Raw genomic sequence first — 22,447 nt, 5'->3', positions numbered from 1 at the left:
GGAGGGGGAAGTGAGAGGAGATGAAAGCTGAGAGTTGAGAGTAGGTTAGGCGCTCGAGGAGCTTTGAGATGAAGGGGAGAAGGAAGATTGGTCTGAAGTTGGAGGAAAGAAGAGGGCTAGCAGAAGGTTTCTTCAGGATACAGATGATGGTAGCGTGTTTGAAGCTGAAGGAAAGGTAGCAGAGGAGAGACAGATGGCGAAGAAGGTGGTTAGGTATGGGATGAGGAGAGGGAAGATTTCGGGGATGAGGGAGGTGGGGATGGGATCAGAGGGGGCAGCAGTAGGGTGAGTTTTGGACAGGAGACGGGAGATGCAGGCTGCGGTGATAGAAGAGAAGGAGGACATGTTAGCAGAGATGGAAGAGGAGGAGGGGGAAGGAGGGGAGAAGGAAGGAGAGGAGAGGATGTTTTGGCGTAGAGAGAGAATTTTGGATGAGAAGAAGTTGGCAAAGTCAGAGGGAGAGGGGAGAGTTTGTGAAAGGGTCAGAAGTAGGAGGGGAAAGAAGGCGAGAGAGGGTCTGGAAAATATGGCAGGGCTGAGAAGCTTGTGAGTGGAGGAGGTTAGAATAGTAGGAGCGCTTGGCAGATGTGAGGCAAGAGTCATAGAGTGAGTGATATGAGAAGTAGGAGGATTGATTAGTCAGAGAAGGGGATTTGAGCAAGCGTCGTTCGAGGCGACGCATGGACAAAAGATGAGGAGAGCCAGGGTTGGTAAGGTTTGTGAGAGGAGGAGAAGGAAGTAAGAGGATAGAGTTGGTCAAGACTGGAGGATATAGAGGAGGACAGTGAGGATACGGTGTCATCGGCCGAGAGAGATGAGAAATCGGGGAGAAGGGGAAGGGAGGAAGAACAGGAGTCAAGGAAGAGAGAAGGGTTGAAGTTGTGGAGATCGCGACGAGAGAAGGAAGGGAGAGGGGTAGGCCAATGAGGAGGAGGGGGAGTAAGGGAGAAGGAGAGCAAGGCGTGGTCAGAGAGATAGTTGGGAAGAGACGATACAGGGGAGGAAGGGTAAGATGAGAGAAAGATGAGATTGAGAGTGGAGCCAGAGGAGTGGGGGAGTAGGAAGGGCAGAGGAGGTAAGAATCTAGTAAGGAGAAAAGAGGGGAAGAATGAGATGAGGTTGAGAGAGGGAGGTTGAAATCGCCAAGGACAGAGAGAGGAGTAGGGGAGGGAGAAATGAGAGAGAGAAGATGGTCCAGGTCTTCATAGAAGTAAGAGAGGGGGCCAGGAGATCTGTAAATAATTAAGAAGGAGATTGCATGAGGGTAAGGGAAGGATTTGAAGAGAAATTCAAAGGAGGAGAAGGTAGGGAGAGATAAGGTAGGGGATAAGGAAAGACATTTAGGGGGAAAAATGAGACTGACGCCGCCTCCGCGACCTGAGGGCCGTGAAACATGAGAGAAGGAGGAAGAGGGGGTGGAGAGAGATGCAGGAACAGTGGAATTGAAGGGGAACTGTAATTATGGTTACAGTTTCGGTGCGAGCAGCACTGCTCATAGCGTTTGGATCGCACCAGGGTTGAGATGGCATAGTTGGGTGGTAAGATTAGGCAGAGGGATCTGATGAACTCGCCGTCGACAGGGAAAAGCCTGTCATCATTAAGGAGTCCTGTGGCGTGGACAGATCAATTAATAGCTTGTTGGTACTGGGGTGTTCAATGGGAGGCTGGGCGGATGTTATGAGGGTTGGATTATTATCCACAGGTTCAGAACCTGCTTTGCCAAAGGAGTCAGCGGTGCAAAACCCTCAGATGTCTGCAGTTAGAGTCTGCAAACGAAGTTGCGTGGAGGAGCTACTATTTCGGGTGAGACACGGAGTATGTGTTGCCCGTGTTGGAGCACGTTTGGGTTGATTGAAGAGTTTACTAATCTCGTTTGCGGGAGGCATCACCGTTTTCAGAAAGTAATCACCGGACATGAAAACGTACTGTGAAGAATTGAAATCAGTGCAGTGCAATAATAGGGGTTGTTAGATAACAGTAAGAACATTACAAGTGAAGTGGGAGTGTTGCAACACTCACCAGTAACCAGCTAAAGAGCAAAACAGCACTTTCCAAAGCACTTCACGCCACTGCGCATGTCCCTTTTAATATAGGTGCTTCCGGAGTAAGTGGGCGGGGCCAAGTTGCGTTCCACAAAGGTGTATTAAAATGCTGTATAAAACCTAAGAGGTAAGCAAAAATAATATCTAGTTAGACTACTGTAGTTAGATGTTATTAAATGGAGTCCACAAAGTTCATGGGAGCAAAAAGTTCTCGGTTTCCATGTCGCACCACTTGTGCATCTGTAGACAGCACAGCACACAGCCAGGTACATAACCCGGGCATTTGTCCAATAGCTATGCCGTTTGTATCCAACCTCACTCATTCTGTCAGCCCCTTCGTTTCCCCTCCAGTAAGGTGCTGCATGAGACATTTCCTTTGGTTTGGCATAACAAGGCCGCAGATTTATTTTTTACATATACATGACCACTGCAAACAGGTAAAAATTAGTTCCAACAGGTGTGGCGACTGCTACTCGTCCTGCTTCCCCCTTTTTCCTCCATATTGATTGCAGGCACAACTCCCCCAAGGCCCTCGAGTCTGAGAAACCGCCTGCCCATGCAGGTCTTTGCGGACTGGGGGAGCGCCGTTTGTTGGGGGGAAGTTGAGCCCCAATTGCTACCGCCAGACACCCCCGCCGTTTAGGCTCCCAGGAGGCGCTGTCTAGAATGGGCGAAGCCCCTTCCGGTTTAGCAATGGCTCATTCGGAGTCTTTGTCTTATATTAGGTTGCCACAACCCGCCTGTCCATCCTGCGACAACGACGTCCAGGCTCCGCCATAGCTGTAGGGTGGGAGGGTGGGAAAAGAAGTCCTCCACTCTTGACGGGCGCCCGGCTGCTGGAAGAGCTGAAAGTGCTCCTGTGCCGGGCGCCCGCCGCCTTTATGCCCCAAGCCCCGCCCCCTTCCTTTGTTGCCCTTCGCGGGCTTTCCTGGGCTCTTGGCGCCCTTTTCTCTGGCTCCTTTGCCGCCCTCTCCCCTGCCCCTGTGGGGGAGGGGCAAGAGAGCGTAAAGGAGGAAGGCCCCTGCCCCGGTTATCGGGGTGCCTCCTCCATTCGCCGTGCTCTCCCCTCGTCACCTTCATAACCTGGGCATTTGTCCAATAGCTATGCCGTTTGTATCCAACCTCACTCATTCTGTCAGCCCCTTCGTTTCCCCTCCAGTAAGGTGCTGCATGAGACATTTCCTTTGGTTTGGCATAACAAGGCCGCAGATTTATTTTTTACATATACATGACCACTGCAAACAGGTAAAAATTAGTTCCAACAGGTGTGGCGACTGCTCCTCGTCCTGCTTCCCCCTTTTTCCTCCATATTGATTGCAGGCACAACTCCCCCAAGGCCCTCGAGTCTGAGAAACCGCCTGCCCATGCAGGTCTTTGCGGACTGGGGGAGCGCCGTTTGTTGGGGGGAAGTTGAGCCCCAATTGCTACCGCCAGACACCCCCGCCGTTTAGGCTCCCAGGAGGCGCTGTCTAGAATGGGCGAAGCCCCTTCCGGTTTAGCAATGGCTCATTCGGAGTCTTTGTCTTATATTAGGTTGCCACAACCCGCCACGCCAAAGGTGGGTTACCGCCCACCGTGGCTCCCCCCTTTCCTAACTTATAACTCCAGTAGTTTCGTGCAGATGTTCCAGAAAAACAGATCCATTCCCTGCTCCGACAAATGCACCCCGTCCTTCAAGTAGTACTCCTTGTTTTTCAGATTGATCAAACCATGTCTGATATGTTGAAGGCCTCTCCCTTTGCAAAACTTAGCCATGGCCCAGTTCAACTTCCTCCTTGAGTTTTCAACGGCTGCCTGACTCTCGGCGCCCCTCCATTCGCACCTCGAGATGATTTCAGACCACACGATTTCCGTGTCCCCCAATTCAGCCGCTAGATCCTGCAATGAAGACATCATTTCCCTGAGTAAGATCCCCCTCCCCAACTCAGCCAAATCATTGCCGCCGAGATGAACCACCAATACATCAGGCCTCCGGTGGCCCCTCAGGAGACTGCGTATGTGCCCTTGTAACTGTGCCCATTTCATGCCCGGCACTCCGTGCCACTGCACCCGATATTCCCCGGCGGTCAGCACCTCCTGCTTGGCTGATCAGCTTCCCTTGGCCCTTGACACAAACGAATGGCCCACCACCCAGGCAGACCGCCGCCTTCCCCGCCTTGGTGCTACTGCGAGGAAACAGGAGGGAGGAATTGTTAGTCTTACATTTTATCAGGCCTGACATACCGCTTAAAACAACCGGACCTCCAGCCCCCAATCTGTTTGATTGTCTCCGCTCCCAGGCCCATCCCAGCCGCAGTTGTGGCGGCCCCTATCCTGAAGGAATGTGTCCCAAAAACCCCTATTGAGAACCCCGCCTCCCCCAGTGTCCTGTCCAACACCCTTTTAAACTGAAACAGGCTTAGTGCTGACCCGTCGTTGTGTACCAGAAAAGGGGCCTCGTCTCCTGTGTGGCACCTATGACTCACATACCTGCTCACGCATCCTACTGGACAGACCGGACTGTCTTGGATACTCCCTAACGTGATCATTCTGCCTTTCCCCGTCTGATCGGTCTTGGACCTCCTCAGAAATATGCATAACCGCTCCCCTTGTACCCTTATGTCACAGCCCCTCAGGAAACTCAAACCTTTACCCTTCTTGTTGGCTGGCACCAGCTCGCTTACCCTTAAAGCCCCAAAAAATGCCAGAGAGAAGGCTGCTGCGAACAATCCTTTTTCGTACTCGTCCCTGCACACCACCCCCAAGCTCCTGATCAATTTGTGCAATTTCCCCACATCTATGGGCCGTCTCTCGTCGGGTTTCGCCATCACCTGCTTGGCCCAACCCTTCATAGCCATGACAATGTAATGCTCCCTAGTGGGGTCCGGCATGCCCCCTAATTTGTAGAATTGCGCAATCGCCGCCAAGTGGTAAGCCACCCACGCCCTGGACCTTCCTTGGCTCCAAGACCATCCCACAAAGGCACGCACAGGCCTGCCCTTTTCGCTCTCGGGCAGGATATTGTTTTGAAAGGCAACGAATCGTTCCCAGCACACCTTGTATCTTCGCATAGTGCCTGGTGCGAGAGCCGTGTCGATCAGTGCGCTCAGATCTCCCCAACCAATCCCCACCACTGTGTCTGGAAGGGTGTCATCCTTGCGCTCGCCTCTGGATGGTTTTCCCGGAACCTTCCCCACTGCAAACGAGAAAGAGAATCAGCGGCCACATTCTTAACCCCAGGTATATGACGTACCCTGACCTCTGCATTCAGCTGCAGCAAGCACTTTGTCAGTTCCCTGAGCAGCCCCAATGCCCTACCATTCTTGCTAGTTCCCTGACTGATAATCTGCACCACCGCTAGGTTGTCCGACCAAACTAGCACTTTTTTGTCTTGCATCTGTTCCGGCCAGAGCTTGAATGCCACCACTATCGGGAACAACTCCAGCACCGTAATGTCCCTGGAGATCCCCTCGGACCGCCATTCGGCCGGCCAGGCCTGCCCGCACCACCTCTTGCCCAGGATGGCCCCAAAACCTAGGGCCCCTGACGAGTCGGTAACCAGATTGGGTCCATCTCCCTTCCCCAGGGGTTCCTTCCACACCAATACCCCGTTAAAATGGTCTAAAAAGGTATTCCACATTTCCAGGTCCTTCTTAACCTCCTTTCCTAGGCGCACGTGTTGACCCGCGTGCTTCAAGCCCACTATTTTCAACTTTATGCTTCTAGCGAATGCTTTACCTGAAGGGATCACTTTGCCTGCAAAATTCAGGCTGCCCGCTAGGGACTGAAGCTCTTTCAAAGTGGCTTTCTCTTTGCCCAACAATCCTGCGATTACTTCCTTCAACTTTAGTACTTTGTCTCCCGGAAGCCTGCACACCCCTGCCACAGAGTCAATTTCAATCCCTAAAAACACCAGTGACGTGACCGGACCCATAGTTTTTTCCTTAGCCAGAGGTACCCCAAACTCTTCCATCAACTCCTGAAATACCGCCATAAGGTTCTTGCAATCATGCGTCCCTTTGCTCCCAATAAACATGAAATCATCGAGGTAATGCACCATCCCCCCGACCTTGCTTCTTTGCCTTACTGCAAACTCGAGGAATCTGCTAAACCTCTCAAAATACGCACATGAAATTGCACACCCCATCGGCAAACATTTGTCGTAGAAGTAATCCTGTAACACCTTGAACCCCAGCAAATGGTGGCTGTCCTTGTGAATTGGTAGCAACCGGAAAGCTGACTCAATGTCTGCCTTCCCCATGAGGGCCCCCACCCCCGCCGCCTTTACCAAATCCACTGCATCTTCAAATGCTGCGTAGTGAACCCTGCATTCCTCTCCCGAAATGCCATCGTTCACTGACTCCCCTTCGGGGAAGGACAAGTGCTGTATAAGTCTGTACTGCCCTTTCTCCTTTTTAGGTACCAAGCCCAACGGGGACACTACCAGGTTTTCCAGTGGAGGTGTGCGAAAGGGGCCAGCCACCCTCCCCAACTGTACCTCTTTCCCCACTTTCTGTGTCAAGACTAGCGCAGATTTCAAATTACACGCCTCCTTAAGTCCTATCTGCCCCTGGAAAGGAATCTTAAAACCCCACCTGAAACCCTCCCATAACAATTTTGCATCACCCTTGTCACTATATGTATTCAGGAAAGGCATCATGGCCTGTAAACGTATTGGCGTTGGCAGCTGTGTTTTAATCATGCTTGCTTTTCTCCTTGCCTTTTGCGTTGCCCCTTGCCTTTTGCGTTGCCCCTTGCCTTACCCTCTCGGCTGGCGGGGCTGTGCCTCCCTGTGCTTGCAGCCTTTGAGTGTTTGAACCTGCACGCATTACCATAGGAGCACCTCCCTTCTGCAAACAACCAACATTCTGGCAACTCCCCTTGGTAATTGGGCCGGCTGTTCCAAGAGGAGTTCCCACGAAAGGACCCCCTCCCCTTTGAGTAGGACCCCCTGCCCCTGCCCTGGGCTGGTCTTTCGCTTGCCACGCTCTCATCTACCGGCCTGGCTGGGACCGTTTTCGTGTCTATGCGCCCCCCCACATCCACTTCATCCCAGGTCATTGCTGGCCATACCTGCATTTTGAGTCTAAAACCTTTATCGTAGTTGCTCCATGTATCCCCCCCATGCTTCAGGTATTGCTCGTGAATATACTGCTCATACGCCATCAATGCCACGCCATCTTGTGGGAATTTTTCTAACATAATAGTGGCATAAACCCTGAACGCCCTTAACCAGGTATGCATATTGAGCTCTATTTTTGGCCTCTCCCTCTCCTTCTTCTCCCTTTCCCTCTCAGTGGGCTCACTGAAGCCTTGTCCCGAGGGGACCATCCCCAACAACTCCATAATATCCATGAACTCCTTCCTCCATACCCGTTCTTTGTATGCCAGAGGGATGTGCCATGCCAATGCATTAATCGCCACTCTGGCCGGTGCAAACCCCGGCATTGGCCTCCCGTATATTGTGTTATTGCTGGCCAGCTCCTGCCCGTGTACCTGTGAAGGAGCCTGTGCCCCCCACCAAGGTGTCCCCCCAATTTGCGGCGTGTAGGTGGTATTTGCCCCTTGCGTCGCCATCTGCCCCGGGTTCACTCCCGTTACTGGCTGACCTACGCCTACCACGGGCTGACTCGCCCCCGAGCCAAGCTGCTGTGTGGCCCCACTACCCCCTTGCGTTCCTTTACCCACCATGTTCAAAGCATTATTATTAACAGGCAACTGACAATTTGCACCCGTCACCCAAGCTTCCATACATTCCCTGAACATACCTTTCACCATCTCCAAGGTGGTTGGCACCTCCGCTGCTACCGCCGGTGTGGCTACAGGTGTGCTGCGAGGACCTCCCACTGGTCTTGGAGCCTCAGCAGGGACAGGTGCCGGAATGGCCTCAACCTCCTGCGCCCTCCACTCTTGACGGGCGCCCGGCTGCTGGAAGAGCTGCAAGTGCTCCTGTGCCGGGCGCCCGCCGCCTTTATGCCCCAAGCCCCGCCCCCTTCCTTTGTTGCCCTTCGCGGGCTTTCCTGGGCTCTTGGCGCCCTTTTCTCTGGCTCCTTTGCCGCCCTCTCCCCTGCCCCTGTGGGGGAGGGGCAAGAGAGCGTAAAGGAGGAAGGCCCCTGCCCCGGTTATCGGGGTGCCTCCTCCATTCGCCGTGCTCTCCCCTCGTCACCTTCAGTAAAACAGCACTTACCAAAGCACTTGACACAAATGCGCGGGCGCGCAAATGCGTGTGGCCTCTTTTCATATAGGTGCTTCCGGAGTAAGTGGGCGGGGCCAAGTTGTGTTCCACAAATGTGTATTAAAATGCTGTATAAAGCCTAAGTGGTAAGCAAAAGTAATATCCAGTTAGACTACCGTATTTAGACAAAGTTCATGGAAGCAAAAAGTTCTCGGTTTCGATGTCGTACCGCTTCTCCAGGGCAGCTAGGGACAGCCAAACAGTACTTCCCAAAGCACATCACACAATTGTGCATGCGCAAATGAGCCCTGCCTCTTATAATATAGGTGGTTCTGGAGTAAGTGGGCGGGGCAAAGTTGCGTTCCACAAAGGTGCCTTGGGGTACAGTTTTAAAAAAACACATTTTTAACAACTTTATTTAAGTATGGTTGCACATGAACAGAATAAGCATGACGCGCATATGACATACGCAGATACAGAAAAGTCCTTTGACGTTTCATAGACGTCCCACCCCATATCCCCTGCACCAACTGATATACCCTCCCCGGCCCCCCACCGAGCCACCACAGCCTCTTTCCACCCCGGCGTTACCTCTTTTCATGGCCCAACCTGAAGAAACCATGCCACCTAGGTTTGTGTGCTTGTGCGGGGAAGTCCAGGCTGTATTCCAGGACGGGGGACCAGGTCTCTGTAAATCGAAGTAGCACCTTGTCCTTGGCTGCTGTGACCTTTTCCGCCACCATGATATCCCATATTTCCGTCCACCATTGGGGGATGTGGGGGCCCTCCTGTTTCTTCCAGGCCCGGGCTAGGGCGATCTTCGCTTCCAATTGGAGTTGGGTGATTAGCCTGGTTTTCCTCCCCGATTTCGGGTATGAACCCAGGGCGGGAACCCTCAGTAGTATCACTTCCAGCTCTAGGGGAAGCTGGACCTGCATCATCCCTTCTATCGAGTTCACCACCCTCCCCCAGAAGACTTGTGCCCGCGGGCACTCCCACCACATGTGGAAGAATGTACCCCTGGCCCTGCACTCCTGCCAACATGCAGAATACACTGTGCTCTCAATCTTGTTCAATTTAGCTGGGGGGGGGGGGGGGTAGTACCATCGGTACGTTAGTTTGAAAGTACATTCCCTATTGGTTTACGCAAGTCGTGGAGGAATAATTACGTGACCAAATGTCCACCCATGTCTGGTCTTCTATGGACGTCCTAAGTCACTTTCTCACTGTGTCATATACCGGGGTTGTAACGACCACAAATCCAGTTGCAGAAGCTTATAGAGTCTGAATATGTTTCCTCCCCGCCCCCCCTCCAGCAGGGTCTGCTCAATGTCCCCCAGGTCCCGGCTTGGCTTGCCCCTGTCGGATCGAACTGTGGACCACCCAGTGCCTAAGCTGGGCGTATCTGAACCTCTCACATTCCGTCAATGCAAACTTTTTCTTACAGTCAAAGAAGGTCAGAGGTGTCCCCCGTTCGACAGTTTCTATTTTATTTACTGATGACATTTCGGGAGTTTTATTCTTTAATTGTGTTACTTTTATTTACAAAGTCATTAGCACAATTGTTTCCACTTCATGCAAACACATTCTTTCACCTCTGCTTTCTCCATAAAATCTTGTCAGGGCAGCTGCTCCCCGTCTCATCGCTTTGGTCCTCACACCATTCATCTGTAGGTTTGACTGCTGCAATGGTATGTTCCCCACAGTTCTGGCCAAATATATGGGAGGACTCTAATGACCACATACATTTGTGACTGTCCTTGTCATGACTCTAAAATGGATGGAGACTAGGACACTTGCTTTGAAATCACTCGAGTGGTTGGTTGTCAAACAGAAAGTCATCTTCAAAATTCTCTGCTGCCAGGTCCTTGTTTGCCTAGCAAAAATGCACCTTACATGCCCTCGAGCTGGACCCTACAGTCAACCTTCACACACAAGCTATTGTTCCAATTGGAGCGTTAGAAATGTTTCAGGGGAGTCGCCATCATTTACAGACTCTTCACTATAACACACCCTCCCCTTGGTACTTTGTTTTGAGACAGACTTTAGGAAGTACTGCAAAACTCTGAAAATTGACAGATTTCAGAAGACTTGTGGACTCTTCCTGTGCCGTCTTTCTATTCCCTATTTCTATTTATGTTGTGGAGTGGCCTGAAGACACTGTTAGGTAGTATTAGCACTGTATAGAAAAAGAATAAAATCTGTGCATACACTTTTTGTGTCGACAAACCTTTGCAACTCAGTCTACCATAATTTGCGAGGAATGTAACTAGGGCACCCTTTGATTGAAGTTGGCGTTAATGATAATTATTTGTTATTCATATATTGCTTTCGCTGTACATAAAACATGTGAACGCAGGATAGCACTGGGGCAACATGCTGGTCTTGGAAGCAAGACCACGCAGAGCAACAGAGGTTTGAATCCTGGATCCGTGCTCAGAAACCGAACTCAGGTACGGTATTAAAAACAATAAAAAAATCTAAAATATTTACATACCATTATCATCTAACTGAAGTTGGTACACATTTATTGGCCTTGGAAGGATGAAATGCTGCATTGGCTTTGACGGGATTCAAACCTACGACCTGCAGATCACACAAAGATGGCAGTGGCAAGTGCTTAACCTGCTAAGCTATCTTACCAGCATGTTGGCACTCTACTGTTTACTTTGTAATTTGTATTTCAATCCCTGTTATTTTTAGCTAATGATTGCTCTACTGTAGCCCACTTGATGTATCTGGTTCTTAACCAATTAAGTTTGAGTAAAGGTTATCTCTGTCATTCTGGATAGTGACATGGTACATCTTCCACCATTTCTTTTAAATTGAAGAGAAGCAGCAGATATATTGCTAATTTGTGTTTCTTCATTTTAACAGGCCCTCTTATTACCACCACTGTTTATTCATTAAGAGCTAAAGAGAAGAAAGAGTTCTGCTCCGTTGACAACTGGGACCATGAGAGGAGTTGTAGCGGCAGTATTTCCCCAAGTAAGAAAGAAATGCATTTGCTGTGGTTTGACAGTAATATTTATTGAATTTTATATTTGACTGTTCCATAGTGCTTTACACCACTGTCTGGCTGTCCCAAAGTGCTGAAGGTAGGGAGAAGAGGGAAAACTTTGGCAGGGTAAAGAGGGATTGTCAGAGAGACTGAGCTAATATATTCTTTCTTATGTTGGTTGCTTAACGCCCTTAACATTGCTGCCAGGCCCTATTGAAGCACTAAGGTGAGTAAGAGGGAGGGACATTAGATGAGAGCTAGAATAAAAGGGGAACGGTAGTTAAGTTGATTGCTTGTGTAGCACTTTGCACTACTATCAGGCCATTCCAAAGTACTGAAGGTGAAAAGCAAAGTAGCCGTGTGTGGGCCTGGTGCATGTGTCCTTCCTCGGTGGGATTCTCCCTCCTAAGTGTTTACACAGTACTTTTCAGTGTTTATATGCCTCTGCAGTCGATATGTTTTTGCTCAGTGTATTTATCCCTCCTCGCCTTATTCACCCTCCTCAGTGTATGATTTTATACAGTGTTTATGTTCCTCCTCTGCGTTTATGTCTCTGCTCAGAGTATATTTTTCTCTTTTGTGTATGTATCCTTGCTTGCTTTATATGCCACTCTACTGTGGCTATGTTCCTGCTCAGTGGTTATATCCTTCCTCAGTGTATGCATCCCTCCTCAATGTATATGTCCCTGCTGGGTTTGAATACGCCTTCTCAGTGTATTTTCTCTTCACAGTAGGTGCATACCTACTCACTGTATGTCACCCTCCTTGCTGTCTTAAGTCTCTCTTCATTGTATTGATTGTATTGTTGCTATCTTGGTAACAGCAGTCCTCCATTTGCTACACTGGCTCCTGCTCAGGCAACACATCACCTTGAAACTATTTGCACAATCAACTGCACTTTCTGACAGACTGGTCCTGCATAAATCCTCAGTGCAAAATCAAAGACGACCACGCAGTCAGGCACCTCAAATCAGCCCGCAAAGTGAATTTTCCTTCCACGAACTACAGGAAGAACATGACCGTCTGGGAAGCCTTTCCCCCTCCTTGGTTAAACCATGTGGAATAACTTCTAGGTGATTGAGAAAAACCTCTCGAGGTTCAGGAAAAGCCTCATCAGACAGCATATTTTTAGCCACTGGCCCAGGGTGAAACACACTGTGTATAGGCGCATTATAAATACCCAATAAATAAAAATAAAATAAAATGATCCTGAATCGGTCAATGCCTTTGCTTGCGAGTTTTGCACCTACCTCCATCCTGCCCCTTACACTGCACTAGCACCCTTCCCATATCCCCCAAGGTACATACTGCCTCTTGAACAGATCTTCTGCTCCCGCAGCCTTACTGCATTGCCATGGCTCCTGATACCTTCTTTTCAGAATAGGCAGGTTCTGAGGACCTACATCAGCATGCCCCAGAAAGAGAACACCCCACCTGACCTTCTTGTCTCCATAGTCTCTTTTGCACCATCTGCAGTGGAAACAGTTTGTCATTCATATGCATTGGCCCTCACCCAGCTGATAACTGCCACGGCCATGCCCGCAGCATTCCTTGATTCTTCCAGGGCCTAGGCATGAACCACCTTCTCCGATCTCAGAGGTCCCTAGTGGGCACTGCACTTGGGAGGTTCCCACTAACCTGATGCACTTAGAGGACTACAGGTGAAAAGTAGAACTTCTAAGGAGGGAACACTAATTTACTGAACAACTCAACTCCTAAGAAGAGAATTCTTGTCATGATGCCCGCTCCCGGGGAGCCGGTTCAAGCCCTGCGTCCCCGAAAGCGGACATCCAGCCCCCAGGGAAAGACCCAGCAACCCCATATAGGGGCCCTTTGGACAGTGTCCTGGCGCCTATGGCGCCAGGCTCATAAAAGACATCAGTCCTGGCGCGATAGGCGCCAGGCTCATTATGGGAGTGCTTGGGTGCACTTACCTGATGCAGACCATGCTGCAGGATCCCGGCCTCCTTGAGGCCTGAAAGGAACTACTTTACCTGTGGGACTAATTTACCACCCGGACGTGGTCGGGGAAGGATACATACCTGATTGGAGGAAGGATACATACCTGGAACTTCTTCCAAGGCTATTTAAACCCCACCCGAACAGCCACACGTGCTTCGCGTTGTTCTGCATCTAGCAGCTGGACGCTCACCGTGTCTGCTCCTGCATCCTGACTTCTGCCACGCCTGCCAGCATCCTGGATCACCTGCAAAGGAAGAGAAGAAGAGAACAGAAGAAGGAAAAGTCCTTACCTGCTAAATCCGCATCCCGGAGACATCTCGCCGACAATCCTGAAAAGGAAGACTTTTATTTAAAAGCTCATCGCTCGATCGCTGCAGCGCTGCATTCCACTCACCTTTACAGGGCGCCTCCATGTTCAGCAGCGATCATTCGGATTCACAGTCACGGCCCAGCGCCTAGGGAGAAAAAGGCAAGAACAAAAGTTGAGAGAGAGAAGGGAATAAGGAAAGCTAAATCTCCATGTTAAGACTTACCTGTTGATTCATTCCCTCTTCATTCTGGGTCCGCGCCGCATCCTGGCATTTCCGGACCCCGGCCCCTAAGGGGAAAAAAGGACATAAGCGTTAATGAGCGAATGAAAAGACATTACCAAAAAACGCTCATTAAAGACTTACCTGATTTCTACAAGGATTTCACCTCTCATCTCGGGTCGGTGCCTGTTCCCCGGCATTCCGTACCCCGGCCCCTATGGGGAAAAAGACACTAGCATTAGTACATTAATGCATGGACACAAGGGGAACCTCTTATCAAAAAACTTACCTGGAAGCCAAGCAAGTTTGGTTCTCACCAATCCGAAAATCCAGTGAAGTAACTGGATACCAACGCGCCCCTGCATCAGAAGCAGGATGGAGAGCTCGTCCTTCCAGACCCTAAGGTGAGACGCTACGGGGAATCACAGAAGGGTTTCGAGGAGGGTGAGAGGGGAAAGTGGGAGGCCGTTTGCATTACCCCGCAGACAGTTAATCCCCTATTTTCGCCTACAGAAGGATACTTCTGCGAGCCAGACAAGCCAGATTTGGGGGGCCCGGTCCAGTCCGTCTTCCGAACCCTGCGCATCACCTTAGAAGAGGTCACAGCAGCGCGAACCAGGCCAGCGCCTCCGTGGGAGTCAGGTGAGCGTTACAGAACGCGAAGACTTCCTACAAATTCCCACCCAGGCGCTATGGAAAGTTCTGAGACTGATCAGTTGGCCCAATTACTGGGGGAATTACGGGCCGAAGTACATGCCGCTCGTCAAGAGACTAATGCCCTCAGGAGGGAATTGATAATATCAAAGGAAAGAACTGATGACCTGGCCAGACAGCTTTTGCAAGGTCAAGCTGGGCAAACTCCTCTACCCGGTTCCGGAGGGAACCCTGCTCCTGTGGTTTCCAGTAACCCTGTGCAGATTAATCTACCCGGAAACATGCCACTGGCCCCACCCGAACGCTTTTCTGGGGACCCCAAACGATTCGCCGTATTCATGTATCAGTGTCGTTTGCACTTCCTATGCAGACCTGGGGCCTTCCCTAATGATCAGACCAAGGTAGCCTTTGTATTTTCATATCTCAGCGGCTGCGCTGCCGATTGGTCAGTTCCACTGGTTACTCAAAATGACCCGATTCTCCGTGATTTTCAAGGGTTTCAAGCAAGCATGGAAAGGGTATTTGCTCGACACTCTCAGGGGCAGGCTCTGGATGACGAACTTCTATCCCGACAGGGCAATCAGGACCTCCTATCCTATATTGCAACCTTAAATAGACTAATTGTGGAAACGGGATGGCCAGAGGATAAAAGAGTCACGTTGTTTTATCGAGGCCTACGCGGAGAACTTAAAGATGTCTTGGCCCAAGTTGTAAATCCGCCCCAAGAATGCACAGAGTATATAGACTTAGTGGTCCAATTGGATCACAGACTTCAAAACAGAAAAGCAGATCGGTCCAGGTTTGAGACCCGGGTGTTGGTCAAGACCCATGCTAATCCCAAGGGAGTTGATGTCTCTGAGCCTATGCAAATTGGAGGGGTTAAAGGACCCTTAACTCAAAAGGAACGTGAAAGGAGGCGGCAGTTAAAGTTATGTCTTTATTGTGGGAATTCTGGAAACTTTCTACGAAATTGCCCGGCAAAACCGCCCCGAAAGGCGGTAGGAGCCGCTGATAAAAACCATGAAGACTCTGTTTCGGGAAACGACTCCGCCCGACAAGCGTAGGGGTCCGCTTGCCGAGCTTGAAAACTAACTCTCAGACCTCGCATTTCATTGTGCCAATGGTTCTCGTAGATACAGAACAGCCTAAGCGGTTGCATGCAATAAAGGCATACATCGATAGTGGGGCTATTGGAAACTATGTGGATCGTGAATTGGTCTCTAGGATTAATCTCCCTCTCCATCCTAAAACCAGCAAAGATGTCATCACCACAGTCGATGGAACTGAAATTGCCTCTGGACCGGTAACACATTCCACTACTGAGGTGACTCTTATTGGTCCCGACGGCCATCGTGAGGGTGTTGTGTTTGATGTAATCAAGGCTCCACAGTTTCAGGTTATTCTTGGAATCCCTTGGTTAGAGACACATAATCCTCAAATTGATTGGCGAGCTAAGAGAATAACCTTCCCGGATTGTACACAAACCTGCTACCCAGAAAACCTGAAGATTAATCTAGCATCTGTAACCTCTGCCTCCATGCAACTACCTCCGGAATACCAAGAGTTTCAGGACGTCTTCCAAAAGGAACAGGCCAACACGTTACCTCCTCACAGATCGTACGATTGCCAAATCGATCTGGTGCCCGGTGCACAACCCTCTTGTAGCAGGATTTATGCCCTTACCGAACCTGAGAACCTGCATTTGAGACAATATTTGGATCAATACCTAGCTAATGGTTTTATCCGCCCGTCAAAGTCCCCGGCATCCTCGGCTTTGTTCTTCGTGCCCAAAAAAGAAGGCGACCTTAGAACTTGTATCGATTACCGCGCATTGAACCAGATAACGGTTAAAAACCGTTATCCTCTGCCTCTGATCCCTGAACTCCTTGACCAGGTGAAGGACGCTTGCATATACACCAAGTTAGATCTCCGGGGGGCTTATCATCTGGTACGAGTTAAAGAAGGCGACAAATGGAAAACTGCCTTCCGTACTAAATACAGATTATTCGAGTACCAGGTGATGCCTTTCGGATTGTGTAACGCGCCGGCTGCCTTCCAATACTTCATGAATGATGTCCTTCGGGAACTCATCGATGTTTGTGTTGTCGTATATATCAATGACATTCTTGTGTACTCCTCTTCGGAATCTGATCACAGAAAACACGTCAGGGCAGTACTTGAAAAACTGCACCAACACAAACTATTTGCTAAATTGGAGAAATGTGTTTTCCATACCACAGAAGTCGAGTTTCTAGGTTTCATCCTGACACCCAAAGGAGTCCAAATGGACTCAAGAAAAGTGGATGCCATCCTCAAATGGCCATCACCTAGCTCTGTAAAAGGGGTTCAAAGTATGCTCGGCTTTGCCAATTTCTATCGCAGGTTTATCCCGGAATTTTCACGCGTGGTACAACCCATTACTGCACTATTGGGGAAAAATAAACGTTTTGAATGGTCTGAAGAAGCCGAGCAGGCCTTTCAGGATTTAAAAGCTAAGTTTACCTCCGCACCTACATTGAAACACCCGCGTCCAGATCTCCCTTATGTCGTCGAGACTGACGCATCCAGCCTAGCCATGGGAGCTGACCTGTCCCAAAGAGATCCAGAAACCAACCAACTGCATCCCGTAGCATTTTGGTCCAGAAAATTCTCGGCACCCGAGGTTAATTATGCAATCACTGACAAAGAACTGTTAGCCATTAAGTCCGCTTTTAAAGCCTGGCGGCATTATCTGCTTGGCGCTCGACATACCATCACAGTGATCACTGATCACCGGAATTTACAGTATTTGAAAACCGCCACGGCTCAGTCATCACGGCAGCTCCGATGGGCTTTGTTTTTCGCTGAATTTGATTTCGTGATTACCTATCGACCTGGCTGCAAGAATGGCAAAGCAGACGCCTTATCCCGAATTGGAATGGGAGAATCTGATACAAACTCAGAACCAGTACCAATAATTCCCGAACAGAGGATTCTAGGCATGACTTCGTTACAGACGCTAGAAGACATTCAAGCCAGAGTGAAACAACTCCTGGACCCTACAACCTTACAGGATTGGATACAAAAGGGATCAGACTTTACCATAGATAATGGTTTACCTTATTTCCGAGGACGCTTATTCCTGCCACATAAGGAATTACACAAACTAGTTATTTCCGGTTATCATGATACATTAATAGAGGGACACCCCGGTATTGCCAAGACAGAGGAAAAGGTGAAACGACAATTTTGGTGGCCCTCTTGGCGAAAAGATGTTAAATCTTTTGTGATGTCCTGTGGTGTTTGTGCCCAAAATAAAAGTCAAAATAAAAGACCAGCCGGCCTCCTTCAACCTCTAGACATACCGCCAGCACCCTGGCACACCCTATCAATGGATTTTATTACGGACATGCCTCCTTGTTCGGGGTACAATACTATTCTGGTAATTGTGGATTTGTTTTCCAAAATGGCCCACTTTATTCCTTTGAAAGGTTTACCTTCAGCTTCTGTCCTAGCCAAAGAATTCCTCGAAAATATTGTTCGGCTACATGGATTCCCATCTATACTAATCTCTGACAGGGGAAGCCAATTCATTTCCCACTTCTGGCGCAAATGATGTCAAATGGCGCAGATCGACGTAAGATTATCGACCAGTCACCACCCTCAGACCGATGGTCAGACCGAGAGGACAAATCTGACCCTTGAGCAGTACTTACGGTGTATGTTACAGCAATCTGAAAGCAACTGGAAAGACATTCTTTGGATAGCCGAATACGCATATAATAATTCGGTACACTCTGGAACTGGCCACAGTCCTTTTTATACTTTGTTTGGGCATCACCCTCGAACCTCAAACCTTGACTCACCTCAGAACCTCGGAATGCCTGCAGTAGAACATCTGCATTCTACAATTACCCAAGCCTTCAAAGAGGCAACTACGCATTTACAACAAGCCAAGAGAAAATACAACGAGAATGCTGATCTACATCAGAGTGAAGCACCTCAGTATCAGATTGGGGATCAAGTGTGGTTAGCTACCAGACATTTACCACTCAAAGGGCCTCGAACTTTTAACCCAAAATATCTGGGACCTTATTCTATTACGGCAATAATTAACCCAGTGGCTGTTAAACTTGATTTACCAGCTAGTATGCGAATTCACCCTGTTTTTCATGTGTCACTTCTGAAACCAGTGGTACCCAGAACCCGACTACTCAAACCTCCAGAACCTATTCTAATCTTTGGGGAGCCCGAATTCGAAGTGAAGAACATTTTAGACTCAAACATGTTTAGGTCAAAACTGTTCTACCTAATTGATTGGAAGGGGTACGGACCTCAGGAGAGGTCGTGGGAACCCAGCGACCATGTGCATGCACCTCGATTAGTCAGGAAATTCCACTGACTCTTCCCAGACAAACCAAAACTCCCGGAGGGAAAAACCTTGGGAGGAGCCTTGGGGGGGAGTGCTGTCATGATGCCCGCTCCCGGGGAGCCGGTTCAAGCCCTGCGTCCCCGAAAGCGGACATTCAGTCCCCAGGGAAAGACCCAGCAACCCCATATAGGGGCCCTTTGGACGGTGTCCTGGCACCTATGGCGCCAGGCTCATAAAAGACATCAGTCCTCGCGCCATAGGCGCCAGGCTCATTATGGGAGTGCTTGGGTGCACTTACCTGATGCAGACCATGCTGCAGGATCCTGGCCTCCTTGAGGCCTGAAAGGAACTACTTTACCTGTGGGACTAATTTACCATCCGGGCGTGGTCGGGGAAGGATACATACCTGATTGGAGGAAGGATACATACCTGGAACTTCTTCCAAGGCTATTTAAACCCCACCCAAACAGCCACACGTGCTTCGCGTTGTTCTGCATCTAGCAGCTGGACGCTCACCGTGTCTGCTCCTGCATCCTGCCTTCTGCCACGCCTGCCAGCATCCTGGATCACCTGCAAAGGAAGAGAAGAAGAGAACAGAAGAAGGAAAAGTCCTTACCTGCTAAATCCGCATCCCGGAGACATCTCGCCGACAATCCTGAAAAGGAAGACTTTTATTTAAAAGCTCATCGCGTCGATCGCTGCAGCGCCGCATTCCACTCACCTTTACAGGGCGCCTCCATGTTCAGCAGCGATCATTCGGATTCGCAGTCACGCCCCAGTGCCTAGGGAGAAAAAGGCAAGAACAAAAGGTGAGAGAGAGAAGGGAATAAGGAAAGCTAAATCTCCATGTTAAGACTTACCTGTTGATCCATTCCCTCTTCATTTCGGGTCCGCGCCGCATCCTGGCATTTCCGGACCCCGCCCCTAAGGGGAAAAAAGGGCATCAGCGTTAATGAGCGAATGAAAAGACATTACCAAAAAACGCTCATTAAAGACTTACCTGATTTCTACAAGGATTTCACCTCTCATCTCGGGTCGGTGCCTGTTCCCCGGCATTCCGTACCCCGGCCCCTTTGGGGAAAAAGACACTAGCATTAGTACATTAATGCATGGACACAAGGGGAACCTCTTATCAAAAAACTTACCTGGAAGCCAAGCAAGTTTGGTTCTCACCAATCCGAAAATCCAGTGAAGTAATTGGATACCAACGCACCCCTGCATCCGAAGCAGGATGGAGAGCTTGTCCTTCCAGACCCTAAGGTGAGACGCTACGGGGAATCACAGAAGGGTTTCGAGGAGGGTGAGAGGGGAAAGTGGGAGGCCGATTGCATTACCCCGCAGACAGTTAATCCCCTATTTTCGCCTACAGAAGGATACTTCTGCGAGCCAGACAAGCCAGATTTGGGGGGCCCGGTCCAGTCGTCTTCCGAACCCTGCGCATCACCTTAGAAGAGGTCACAGCAGCGCGAACCAGGCCAGCGCCTCCGTGGGAGTCAGGTGAGCGTTACAATTCTCTACCCTACCCCTGGACACAATCATGCTAGCTAAATGGTGTACTAGTATGCTATTCTGCAGTTGTTGCTCTTATCCCCTCCCCCTCACAAGTATCATATCTGAATTCCCAAAGACTGTGAATCATCTGTGACCCCCACCTTATCACATAGGGGACAGGGGCGACTAGGAAGGGTGCCAGGATCAGCTAGTTTGTTCACTGGTGTATAAGGTATTATGTAGTTTGGGTAAACTAAAAGGTAACTGGGAACTTATAACACAAACAAAAGAAAATATAACATAGACACAATCAAATGTTCCTCTGCACTTAAGTGTTTTTGTGCCAGGTGTAGATGTCAGGTATCTTTGGCCTTGGCATCAAAATCCCAGTCTGTATAGCTCTTGGGAGTTTGCGCCAACTCCCTGTACTCTGGCGTTGGGAGCTGACAGGATTCCAAAGCCCTTTCCTTTCTAAGTGCTTTAAAGTGCCAGAAAGAGTGTACTACCTCTCCCTTCCCTGGTGTTGTGGGTTCAGGGAGTTGCCAATCCTCCTTTTCAATTGAATCTAGGTGCAGGCTGTATGGGGTCCCATACCCGTGGTCTACTACACGTCTCAAAGTTCTAAAGAACATGCTGTTCCTCAATTTTCCATACTCCTAGATCTCCTTCATTTCTTTTTCACTTCTTCTGTACATCTCCCCCTAATGTCACTGTTGGTTCTGTCGCACTCTGGGGTTCTGGTGTTTTCCCCCCTTCTTTACTTGGAAATCATTTCACCTCCACGTGACCCTCTCCTTTGCAAGCCGTGGTTTCTACCACTTCCTTAACTGCCATGACTTCCTTATGCCCAATCTCTGACAATGTTTCCACCTCCTTCCTTTTCACTCTTGGTAGAAGTGCGTCCTTCCTCTCCACCACAGGTTTTACCACCTTCCATGCTCCTTCTCTTGTTATCAGCTCCTTTCAATTTACTCCAAATTGTACCTATTCCTCCCTTTTGTCTTCTGTTGTTATCCTTTACTTTCAGACCACTCCTGATTTGATCTCCTCCCTCCTTTCATCTTCTGTTACCACCTCCTTCCAATCAACTCCAGGTTTGCTTCCTTTCTCCATTCCTCCTCTTTGTTACCACTTACTTTCAATCCTGCCTAGATATTACCTCCTCCTTCCATTCCTCTACCCTCCTCCTTCAATCCACTCCTGATTTTAACTGCTCCCTTTTCCTCCTCTCTTTTTGCCATCTCGTTCCTCTAAACTCCAGATTTCACCTCCCACCTCCTCTCTAAATCTTCACCTCCCACCACCACCTCCTGCTTTCCTCTGCTGCCACATGTCCACTCTCTTTCACTCCTGTAGCCTCCTGGACTTCTTCCGCCCTACAGCCTCCAACCTTCACCTTATGTGAGCCTACTGCAACCCACACTGCCAGAGTGTATTCTCTGGTTTATATAGGACTCGTCAGCCTCCTCTTGGGAGAGATTTCCACTGCGCTTCTGCACCTGTGAGCAGTAATGGGTTGAGGGCTGAGATTAACTGTGACCCTTTAACTTCCTCTTGGTCAGAATAAAGTTGAGGGGGTCAGCTTAAATCTATAAGAACCCGAGTGGCAATTTGGAACATTTCTGTGTATATAGTTAGTCAGGGATAGTTTCCTGTGCCTGGGCCAAGTCGAAGTGTGGGCAGCTAAGTTAGCTTTGGGAAGGATGGGGACTTGATATTGCTTTTTCCATGTTTCCCATAGTTTTGACATTGAACGTATGTGCTTGCAGGCTATCAGACTTTGTTCATAATTCTGCTAACACAAACCTGACAACTAGACTCCTAGGACCCATAGAAAGTATGTCTGTGGCGTTCCTGGGCCAAAGGGTTCCCATTTACCATCTCCTCAGGAGTTTTAGGGCCACAGATGGGCTTTCCAAAGATTGGTCTGGTGTAGGGGCCTGATGGTAGCTGGCTTACGTTTGGTACGATGAATAGTGGAACTTCTTTGAAAAACCCCTGCCAAGCAACTTGGACAGAATGAGAGTGCCCGTGCCCCCACCAACCCCCTTATTTTGCCTGGCCCAATCATCCACTGGCTTGGGAGCCACCCCGCCTCCACACTTTATATTTTGCCCCAACAGTGTATATTTAAATTTACTTTTCCCACAAATACCATGCACTCCCTCAGGTGCTGTAATTATAAGGAAAGGATGGCATTAGAAATAAATAATAAAGTGAGACATATTACTAGCAATATTAGATGTTATCTAGTCATATCTG

General features: G+C 49.4%; 1 protein-coding gene across 3 annotated transcripts in view; it reads left to right on the top strand.

Moving 5' to 3' along the window:
• LOC138510520 (zinc finger protein 630-like) overlaps positions 1-22,447 on the top strand; it is a 350,463-nt gene that overhangs the window by 156,832 nt on the left and 171,184 nt on the right. For all 3 annotated transcript variants that reach the window (XM_069626234.1, XM_069626233.1, XM_069626235.1), the window contains one exon: positions 11,074-11,184. In XM_069626234.1, the coding sequence (XP_069482335.1) occupies positions 11,074-11,184 (111 nt within the window). The remainder of the gene's footprint in view (positions 1-11,073; positions 11,185-22,447) is intronic.

This window comes from Ambystoma mexicanum, chromosome 6p (assembly GCF_040938575.1).
Source record: "Ambystoma mexicanum isolate Mex_15411 chromosome 6p, UKY_AmexF1_1, whole genome shotgun sequence".
NCBI classification, from domain to species: Eukaryota; Metazoa; Chordata; class Amphibia; order Caudata; family Ambystomatidae; genus Ambystoma; species Ambystoma mexicanum.
Note: the sequence above shows the minus strand (reverse complement) of the source record. Positions and strands in the feature narration are given on the sequence as shown.